This window comes from Corvus brachyrhynchos, unplaced genomic scaffold (assembly GCF_000691975.1).
Source record: "Corvus brachyrhynchos isolate BGI_N302 unplaced genomic scaffold, ASM69197v1 scaffold122, whole genome shotgun sequence".
NCBI lineage: Eukaryota > Metazoa > Chordata > Aves > Passeriformes > Corvidae > Corvus > Corvus brachyrhynchos.
Window position 1 is genome coordinate 1,154,470 of NW_008236778.1, and position 9,616 is coordinate 1,164,085.

Below are 9,616 nucleotides of genomic sequence, written 5' to 3' on the forward strand. Positions count from 1 at the left end.
AGGGGGTTGGGGGTGCGGAACTGGGGATCCAGGAGTGCAGCTAAGCAGGGCTGAGGGAGCAGAGATGTGATGGGGGGATGCAGGGGTGGAAGGGTCTGGTGACCTCGGGGTGCCGAGCTGGGGAAGCAGATAAGCCAGACGCGAGATGCGGAATCTGGGGCTCTGGGAGTACAGGTAAGAAGGGCTGGCAGTTCAGTTTTTGGGGGGTCTGGGTATGCAGAATTTGGGGCCTGGAGGTACAGTTAAGCAAGGCTGGGGTTCTAGGTGTGCAGGAGTACAGGTCCTGGCATGGGGGAGCACAGGGCCACATGACACAGCTGGGGAGACTCCCTGTTCCCTGCATTCTGGGATTCTGGGACTAGCTTGGCTCTCAGGATGCAGAGGAGATTGGGGTGTCAGAGTCCAGGGTCTTGGGGTTGTCCAGCTGCAGATGTAGGGAGTGTTGGGGTGCATGGGGGTGACAGGGTGCTGTGTTGCAGAGGAGGAGCGTCGAGTGCGAGCCAACGCGCGGGAGTACAATGAGAAGTTCCAGTACGCAGTGAGTGAGGGGGGACTGAACCCCCTCCCGGGGGTCCTTGGGAAGGTTTGGGGGGCTGGGGCCTGAATCACCCATGCGTCAGTAGCGGGGGGCATTACAGAATAGGTGTTTGTCTCTGAGAAAATGGTGCTGATGACATTACAGCCAACATAGCTGTGGGGCTGGGGGGGGGGCACAGTGCACTCTATGTAGGAGATTCAGCCCCCCATCCTTGGCCAAGGCCCAGAACCCTCTGGCTCTGCCCAGATCCCAGCCTGGGCCCACATCCCGATGTGGTTCATGGGTCAACTTCTGAAGGTGCCAGGGGAGGGCAGTGCTCACCTTGACCTCCCCCCACGTTGGAGGTTATCCCTGGCTGTTCCAGAGCTGGCTGCAGAGAGGGGAGCAGGGGGTCTGGGTTGGGGTCACCCTTGTGGGGGCCAGGTGCTGCTGCTGGAGGAGGCTGGTCCCAGGGTACCGGCTGGGGACTGAGACTGAGGAATTAGCTTCCCAAGGAAGCTGCCAGGGGTAGCACAGGAGCAGGAGCCTGACCCCCCAAAAGAGCTTGGTGAGCCACAGCCCCTGCCCTCTAGAGTGATCTTGGTGAGCTATGGGGCCTCGGCAGCCTGTAAAACCCCTTCTTGCCCCATCTGTCTCCAGAGCAACTGCATCAAGACCTCCAAGTACAACATCGTCACCTTCCTGCCTGTCAACCTCTTTGAGCAGTTCCAGGAAGTGGCCAACACCTATTTCCTTTTCCTCCTCATCCTGCAGGTGAGTGCAGTCCTTCCCTGCCTGGGCATCCAGGAGGGCTCCAAAGTGGGGAGGTTTGGCACCCTCGAGCAGGGGCAGCACGGGCCTGGCTGGTTCCCCTGTAATTCCTGTTCCCTGTCTCCAGCTGATTCCTCAGATCTCTTCGCTCTCCTGGTTTACCACCATCGTGCCTTTGGTTCTTGTCTTAACCATCACAGCTGTCAAAGATGCCACCGATGACTATGTGAGTGGTTCTGCCTGCGCCCCTCTGCCCGCTGGGCAGGGGGTTGGGATGCTGTGCAGGGGTGCGGTGTCCAGGGCCATGGCATTTGAGATGGCAGAGGGACGCAGGACCCCATCGCTGACACTGCTGTCTCTTCCCCCTGCTCCCAGTTCCGCCATAAAAGTGACAACCAGGTGAACAACCGGCAGTCTCAGGTCCTGATCGGTGGAGTGTGAGTGTCACGGGCACAGAGCAGTGGAGAAGGGGCCAGGGACCCTGCGGGACGTGGCACAGGGCAGTGGGCAGGCCAGGGCTCCTGCCTGACTACAGTCCGCTGTCCCTCTACAGCCTTCGGCAGGAGCAGTGGATGAATGTCCGTGTCGGAGACATCATCAAGTTGGAGAACAACCAGTTTGTGGCGGTGAGTGCAGCCCTGAGACGAGTATGGTTCCAGCTGGGTGGGTGGCACACAGGGACCATGGAATGGTGTGGTGCCACTCCCGCTTTGCTTTCGTGCTCCTCCATCACTTCCCAGGGTGGGGACATTAGGGACTTCTCAACCTCGAAGTTGCATTTAGTTTGGAGAGTTGGAGCCCTGTTGGAGCCACGTTTTGAACTCTGAGGATCTGGGCACTTGGAGCAATGGTGGCTAGGCTCAGGTGCAAAGGACTCATGGGGTTAGGGACAGCCTTTGCAGGTGCTCCAGGGAGTTCCAAGGACATCCAAGGGCCAGGAGCTTCCCTGAGGAAGGCATTGGGAAGCCCCAATGTTGGCACAAACCTTCACAAGTCTCTCCCAGCAGGCTGACCTCCTCCTCCTCTCCAGCAGCGAACCCCATGGGTTATGCTACATAGAGACTGCAGAGCTGGATGGGTAGGTGCCCCCACTCACCTTGAGGAGCCAGGGAAGGCAGGAGGGTGGGAGCTGCTGGGCAGCATCTGCGAAGGCCCTCCCTGCCAGGCTGTCTCTAACCCACACGTGGTGCCTTCTTGCCTGCAGAGAGACCAACATGAAGGTGCGTCAGGCCATCCCTGTCACCGCGGAGCTGGGGGACACCAGCAAGCTGGCTCGCTTTGACGGTGAGTGCCTGTGACCAGCCCTCTGCCACGGGGCAGCCTCCATGTTCCTTCCTCCGTCACCCTGGCTAGACCAGGACCAGCCATGTGGCATTGTCATTCTGCGGCTCGAAGCGGATCTCTGGGGAGCCAGGGATGGTGCTGGAAGCTTTAGGATGGAGCTGGCCATATGGAGAAGGCAAGTCCCAGCTGAGCCATACTGTGCACCCAGGTGAGGTGATCTGTGAACCCCCCAACAACAAGCTGGACAAGTTTGGTGGGACGCTGTACTGGAAGGAGAACAAGTACCCCCTGAGCAACCAGAACATGCTGCTGCGGGGTTGCGTCCTGCGCAACACTGAGTGGTGCTTTGGCCTCGTCATCTTCGCAGGTGGGATGAGGCAGCAGCTGCTACTGTGCTGCACAGAGGGGAGGGGAAGACACCCCCTGATGCCTTCCCGCTCCCCAGGGCCCGACACAAAACTGATGCAGAACAGCGGCCGGACCAAATTTAAGCGGACAAGCATCGACCGGCTCATGAACACGCTGGTGCTCTGGGTATGCAGAAGGGAGATCATAGGAGCCCCGGCTCTGACCCAGTTGGGGCTCTGATGTACTGTCCTGTCCCCAGATCTTTGGGTTCCTGGTGTGCATGGGAGTGATCCTGGCCATTGGCAATGCCATCTGGGAGCATGAGGTGGGCATCTGCTTCCAGATCTACTTGCCCTGGGACGAGGGGGTGCACAGTGCCTTCTTCTCTGGCTTCCTCTCCTTCTGGTCCTACATCATCATCCTCAACACTGTGGTGCCCATCTCGCTCTATGTGAGGTAGGGCAGGGGGCAGAGGGGCTGGGCAGGGGGTGTATGAGAAATTAGGGGTGCCCTCTGGGGAGGGGAGACAGGGATGGAGATCCACAGGCAGAACGGTGTGTTGGGTGGGGGTGGGCTGCTCTCTTGGTGACTAGCCATGTCTGCCTTCAGGAACGCCCCGAGGCCTGAGGACCCCATGGGTCTCTCAGGGCACCCCCGGCTGTGTCTGTCTGGCTGCTCGTCTCTCCCTGCTCTGGCTGCACGCTGGCTATTTTGCTCTGCCCTCCTACAGCTCCCAGGCTCCTGCACTGTCCCATTCTCTCTCTCTTTTAATTTCTCTCTCTTTTCGTTCCCCAGCATGGGTTCTGTCACCCTTAGCCCCGAGGTAAGAATGTGTCACCCCCACCCCTCCCACTAGTTCATTGCTGTCTGCCCTGGGGACTGGGGAGGGGGTTCAGGGTGTGTAGGTGTGTGAGATGCCTAGGGAGCCCCATGGGCTGCCCCCTGGGTGCCTTGCCTCGGTCCCCAGCCCTGGCTTAGCGGTGGCTGTCCGCAGGAATGGGGTGCAGGCCAGCCCCGGGGAAGGGTGTGGGAGCTAGCAAACAGTGGGGGACACCTGGGGTGCTGGAGTGGCCAGGGCGCTGAGGGTCTGGGGTGGGCATGTCAGGCAGAGCATGCTGCCCTGCCCCAGTGACAACCAGCCATCCTCCCTGCAGCGTGGAGGTGATCCGGCTTGGGCACAGCTACTTCATCAACTGGGACAAGAAGATGTACTGTGCCAAGCGCCAGACGCCAGCTGAAGCCCGCACCACCACCCTCAACGAGGAGCTGGGGCAGGTGGAGTACATCTTCTCTGACAAGACTGGCACCCTCACCCAGAATATCATGGTCTTCAGCAAGTGCTCTGTGAACGGGCACAGCTACGGTGAGTGCCAGCTGCCAGAGCCAGGCTGGGGCTGCCCACAGAGTGGGGGTGCACTGGCTCCCCGCCTCTGGGGCAGTCAGGGGACAAGGGGGCTTAGCTGGAGCATTGTGGGGTAGCAGCAGTTGCCACGGTGTTGGGTCTCTGTCGTGGTTAACTCCATACCCTGTTTTCCAGGTGATGTGCAAGACATGCTGGGTCACAAGGCAGAGCTGGGAGAGGTAAGGGTGCTGTCAGTTCGGTGCCTGCCCACGCCAAGTGCCGCAGGGGAGTAACCCCATCTTTGCCCCTTCCAGAGGCCAGAGCCAGTCAACTTCTCCTTCAACCCACTGGCGGACCCACGGTTCCAGTTCTGGGACCCCAGCCTGCTGGAAGCCGTCAAGCTGGGAGACCTCCATGTGCATGAGTTCTTCCGCCTGCTCTCGCTCTGTCACACCGTCATGTCCGAGGAGAAGAGTGAAGGTGGGCGTGGGGCAGGATCTGTCCCTGTGGGTCACACGACACTGTCACTGACCCCCATGCCGTCCGCAGGGGAGTTGTTGTACAAGGCACAGTCCCCGGATGAGGGAGCGCTGGTCACGGCTGCCAGAAACTTTGGCTTTGTGTTCCGGTCCCGCACGCCCAAGACCATCACAGTGCATGAGCTGGGTCAAGCCATCACCTACCAGCTGCTGGCCATCCTGGACTTCAACAACATCCGCAAGCGCATGTCCGTCATCGGTAAGGTCCTGGGCATGCCACGGGCTCTGGGGCTGGGAAGGCCACGTGGGGCTGCAGCATGGGGCTCGTTGTGGTGTGTTGGGGGACCAGTCCAAGGCTGGTGGGGTTGTGACTGTGGAGGCATTGGCAGGTTGATGCCTGGGGGTCAGAGTGGGACCTGCTCCTGCATCCCTGAGCCAGGCATCTTGTCCCCTCCTCCCCACAGTCCGCAGCCCTGAGGGCAAGATCCGGCTGTACTGCAAAGGCGCTGACACCATCCTGCTGGAGCGGCTGCATCCCGTCAACCAGGACCTGACCAGCATCACCACTGACCACCTCAATGTGCGTGGGACAGGGTCCTACAAGCAGGGTGGGGAGGAAAGAATGGCTGCCCAGGAGCCTGAGCACTGGGCTTGTGCCCTGTCCTAGGAACACCGTTGGGGTCTGGGGATACCATCAGAGTCTGCCAGCACACCCAGCTCTGACCATTTGCAGGAGTACGCTGGCGAGGGGCTGCGGACACTGGTACTGGCCTACAAAGACCTGGAGGAGAGCTACTACAAGGACTGGTCCGAGCGGCTGCATCGAGCTGGCAGTGCCCCTGAGGCCCGTGAGGATCACCTGGCTCGGCTCTATGATGAGGTGGAGCATGATATGATGGTAGGTGGGCTGGAAGTTGAGGAGTAGGGGGTGGTTGGGGGTAGCCCCTACTGACCTCCCGCCTGTTTGGGTCCCCAAGCTGCTCGGAGCCACAGCCATCGAGGACAAACTGCAGCAGGGGGTCCCCGAAACCATTGCCATCCTGACGCTGGCCAACATCAAGATCTGGGTGCTGACAGGGGACAAGCAGGGTGAGGCATGGCTGAGGTGCTGGCTGGAGATCAGGATGTTTGTGGGCTGGATTCCACCTGCCTGGGATCCCTACTGCACTCTCCTGAATGGACTCTGGCTCAGCCCCTGGTTTCCCGTCCTCAGAAACAGCTGTGAACATCGGCTACTCCTGCAAGATGCTGACAGATGACATGACAGAGGTGTTTGTGGTCACCGGCCACACTGTGCTGGAGGTGCGAGAGGAGCTCAGGTGAGGGTTGGGGGGCAGAGGACACAGAACAGTGCCAGTGTGGGGCACAGCTGCGACTGGGGGAGCTAGAGATACGGAAGGGCCCTGAGATGGAACCCCGTGCCCCCTCTCTCCTCAGGAAAGCCCGGGAGAAGATGATGGATGCCTCGCGTTCTGTGTGCAATGGCTTCTCCTACCAGGAGAAACTCCCCTCCAAGCTCACCTCTGTGCTGGAAGCCATTGCAGGCGAATACGCCCTGGTCATCAATGGGCACAGCCTGGTAGGACCCTGGGAGTGCCAGGCAGGACAAGGCCCTGTGCCCGTCTATGTACCATGACCCCGGCTGTCCCTCACTCTCCTTGCCAGGCCCATGCGCTGGAGGCAGACATGGAGGTGGAATTCCTGGAGACAGCGTGTGCCTGCAAGGCCGTTATCTGTTGCCGTGTCACACCTCTGCAGAAAGCCCAGGTGGTGGAGCTGGTGAAGAAGTACAAGAAAGCTGTGACTTTGGCCATTGGGGATGGGGCCAATGATGTCAGCATGATCAAGAGTAAGGCCTGGGATCTTGGGGACCACAGGAGAGACATGCCCCCCCCCCGCACCATCCTGGGGCCCATGGGAGCCTCTGTCCTCACCCCTCTGTGCCCCACAGGAACAAAGTGCCCTTGCTGGGGGTGCTGCTCTCATCCCCTGTGCTCCTGGCAGCCCTCTCTTCACCCATCTCTCCTTCCCTCCACAGCTGCCCACATTGGGGTGGGCATCAGTGGGCAGGAAGGCATCCAGGCCGTGCTGGCCTCCGACTACTCCTTCTCCCAGTTCAAGTTCCTACAGCGCCTGCTCCTGGTGCATGGGCGCTGGTCCTACCTGCGTATGTGCAAGTTTCTTTGCTACTTCTTCTACAAGAACTTCGCCTTCACCATGGTCCACTTCTGGTTTGGCTTCTTCTGTGGCTTCTCGGCACAGGTGGGTTGGTGGCTTTTCTCACTGAGAGGTGGGGAGCGTTTTCCTGCAGGGCTTCTCGGCTCCGAGGCATGTTCTGGTCCTTGGACTCCCTATGGGGACTCATCCTGAGCCAGGAGGCACAGCCTAGCATCCAGCGTGCAGTGGGTGTGAGGAGCCTGTGGTTGGGGTGGGCAATCCTGAGGGACTGGAGACAGCTCTCCTGTCCCTGCAGCTGTGGGCACAGAGACTTGGGGACTGGCTGGGGCACAGGGCGGGCAGGTCTCGTGCCTTGCTGAGTGCTCCATTCCATACAGACAGTGTATGACCAGTACTTCATCACTCTGTACAACATTGTCTACACGTCGCTGCCTGTGCTCGCTATGGGTGTCTTTGACCAGGTATGGCGGGGGATAGTGAGGGGGCTCCCTGGGTGTGTGAGGAGCCTGTCCCACTTCCCTTCATGTGCACCCTGTGGGAAGAAGGGCTGCCTGGGTGCCTGAGTCGGGCTGTCCTTGTCATTCTGTGGGCTGTGGTGGAGGCTGCTCCTACCCAGGGCTAAAGGGAGGTGCCCATGCCCCCAGGATGTACCAGAGCAGCGGAGCATGGAGTACCCCAAACTCTATGAGCCTGGGCAGCTGAACCTGCTCTTCAACAAGCGGGAGTTCTTCATCTGCATTGCCCAGGGCATCTACACCTCTGTCCTCATGTTCTTCATCCCCTATGGCGTCTTTGCTGACGCCACCCGTGATGATGGTGCCCAGCTGGCCGACTACCAGTCCTTTGCCGTCACTGTCGCCACCTCCCTCGTGATTGTCGTCAGTGTGCAGGTAGGGACATGGCTACTCGGCTCCAGTCCTTCGGGGCACCTCAGGCATCCCCTGAGCCCTGTCTCCTCCTGCATCCCCCCCACTAGATCGGGTTAGACACAGGATTCTGGACAGCCATCAACCACTTCTTCATCTGGGGCAGCCTGGCCGCCTACTTCGCCATCCTCTTCACCATGCACAGTGATGGCCTCTTCCGGGTATTCCCCAACCAGTTCCGCTTTGTGGGTGAGTCCCTGTGGTGCCCTATGCCCCCCCACCCCAGCAGGGTGCTGCCTCAGCCTAGCCCTCACTGGACTCACGCTTCCCCCCCTAGGTAACGCACAGAACACGCTGGCCCAGCCCACGGTCTGGCTGACCATTGCCCTCACCACCGTAGTCTGCATCATGCCCGTTGTGGCCTTTCGCTTCCTTAAGCTGGACCTGAAACCAGAACTCTCAGATACGGTGAGAGTGCACGGCTGTGGGAGCGGTCACGGGGTCCTGTGTCTGAGGAGAGGTGGTTCCACAGGTCCCTGACCCTGGCCCTGTGTCCCCAGGTGCGCTACACTCAGCTGGTACGGAAGAAGCAGAAGACACAGCACCGGTGCATGCGGCGCGCAGGGCACGTGGGCTCACGCCGCTCCGGCTATGCCTTCTCCCATCAGGAGGGTTTCGGGGAGCTCATCATGTCCGGCAAGAACATGCGGCTCAGCTCCCTGGCACTCTCCAGCTTTGCCCCCCGCCCTAGCACCAGCTGGATTGAGACCCTGCGGAAGAAGAAGGGCTGTGAGGGCAGCAGTGTTGGCAGCCCCAGTGGTGCAGCCAGCAAGACTCTCAAGGTCTGAGGCTGGAGGGGGTCACATCCCCTCCAGTGCACCTGGGGGCTCCCCTCCTCTGCCCCTGGCCCTGGGGAGGGCAGAACCCCTCGTCAGCAGGGTCCCATGGTAGGAGCAGAGGTCATGTGGGGGCCAGCGCTGAGGTTTGGAGGAGTCTGGACTGTCACCTTCTAGCCAAAAAGTATATTCTTTCCCTCCCTGGAGTGAGCAGATGGATGGATGGATGTCATCACCATCAGCCCCCCCCCCCCCGTTTGCTCCTCCATCGGTATTCAATTCCACTGAGTGCAAACGCCCCATCACACATGAATGTATCATGCCAGAGGTGCAGGGCTCTGAGGGGACTGTGGCCTCTCCCTGCCCTTCACCCATGTGTCTTTTTTTATATAAACAAAAAAAGGGGAAAAAAGCCCCCAAAAAATAACAGCCAAAAAAAAAAAACAACCCCCAAAAAAAGGAAGGAAAAACCCTCTGAGTTTACAGAGCGACTCATTTCTTGGGTGGGTACAGGGAGAAGGGGGGAGGAAAGTCACCCTCTTTGTCCCCCCCGCCATAGGGCTCACCAGGACAGCGGGTGCTGGGTGGGAAAGGGGAAGCGTTCTGTGCCGCAGGAGGCTGGGTGTTGGCGGCTGCTGAGATTCACTCCCACACGTGGTCTTGCGTAACCCTCGGCCTCTGCTTCCTCCCTCATCCTCCTCCTTTCCAGCTCCCGCGGGACTGAGTGTTCCTGGGTTAGGGTTAGGGTTAGTGGGGCAGTGGGGGACCCCCGGCGAGTCTCTGGGGCTGTTGGGCTCCCAGGGACGCGATACCAAAGAGGAGCTTGTTAAGACGGGTGTCGGCGAGGGCTGGAGGGGATCTGGGGGGTTTTGGGGGGTTATTTCGGTGGAGGGGACGCGGATCGGGATGGATAATTTGTGACGCGTTTCTGTCTGGTGGAATTGTATCCTTTTACGATTCCTGAGGAAAAAAAACCCCAAACAAGCTTTTTTTTT

The 9,616-nt window shown here is 59.9% G+C and overlaps 2 protein-coding genes across 5 annotated transcripts in view; both read left to right on the plus strand.

Moving 5' to 3' along the window:
• The window catches only part of ATP8B2 (ATPase phospholipid transporting 8B2), a 12,433-nt gene extending 3,425 nt beyond the window's left edge, over positions 1-9,008 (plus strand). The window contains exons 1-27 of one of the 4 annotated variants that reach the window (XM_017727936.1): positions 63-174; positions 480-538; positions 1,178-1,291; positions 1,416-1,514; positions 1,664-1,725; positions 1,842-1,914; positions 2,293-2,366; positions 2,493-2,572; positions 2,781-2,939; positions 3,018-3,106; positions 3,180-3,376; positions 4,075-4,283; positions 4,458-4,501; positions 4,577-4,742; positions 4,812-5,000; positions 5,206-5,321; positions 5,475-5,639; positions 5,719-5,830; positions 5,955-6,060; positions 6,179-6,320; positions 6,407-6,590; positions 6,780-7,003; positions 7,297-7,380; positions 7,564-7,809; positions 7,896-8,034; positions 8,123-8,253; positions 8,346-9,008. In XM_017727936.1, coding sequence (XP_017583425.1) covers positions 78-174; positions 480-538; positions 1,178-1,291; positions 1,416-1,514; positions 1,664-1,725; positions 1,842-1,914; positions 2,293-2,366; positions 2,493-2,572; positions 2,781-2,939; positions 3,018-3,106; positions 3,180-3,376; positions 4,075-4,283; positions 4,458-4,501; positions 4,577-4,742; positions 4,812-5,000; positions 5,206-5,321; positions 5,475-5,639; positions 5,719-5,830; positions 5,955-6,060; positions 6,179-6,320; positions 6,407-6,590; positions 6,780-7,003; positions 7,297-7,380; positions 7,564-7,809; positions 7,896-8,034; positions 8,123-8,253; positions 8,346-8,633 — 3,648 coding nt within the window. In that variant the 5' untranslated portion in view covers positions 63-77 and the 3' untranslated portion in view covers positions 8,634-9,008. Of the gene's footprint in view, positions 1-62; positions 175-479; positions 539-1,177; positions 1,292-1,415; positions 1,515-1,663; positions 1,726-1,841; positions 1,915-2,292; positions 2,367-2,492; positions 2,573-2,780; positions 2,940-3,017; positions 3,107-3,179; positions 3,377-4,074; positions 4,284-4,457; positions 4,502-4,576; positions 4,743-4,811; positions 5,001-5,205; positions 5,322-5,474; positions 5,640-5,718; positions 5,831-5,954; positions 6,061-6,178; positions 6,321-6,406; positions 6,591-6,779; positions 7,004-7,296; positions 7,381-7,563; positions 7,810-7,895; positions 8,035-8,122; positions 8,254-8,345 lie in introns of those variants that run through there. The other 3 variants (XM_017727934.1, XM_008628817.2, XM_017727935.1) reach the window with 3 other exon arrangements.
• IL6R (interleukin 6 receptor) overlaps positions 8,844-9,616 on the plus strand; it is a 4,436-nt gene continuing 3,663 nt past the window's right edge. Inside the window, exon 1 of the mRNA XM_017727865.1 lies at positions 8,844-8,892. Coding sequence (XP_017583354.1) covers positions 8,844-8,892 — 49 coding nt within the window. The remainder of the gene's footprint in view (positions 8,893-9,616) is intronic.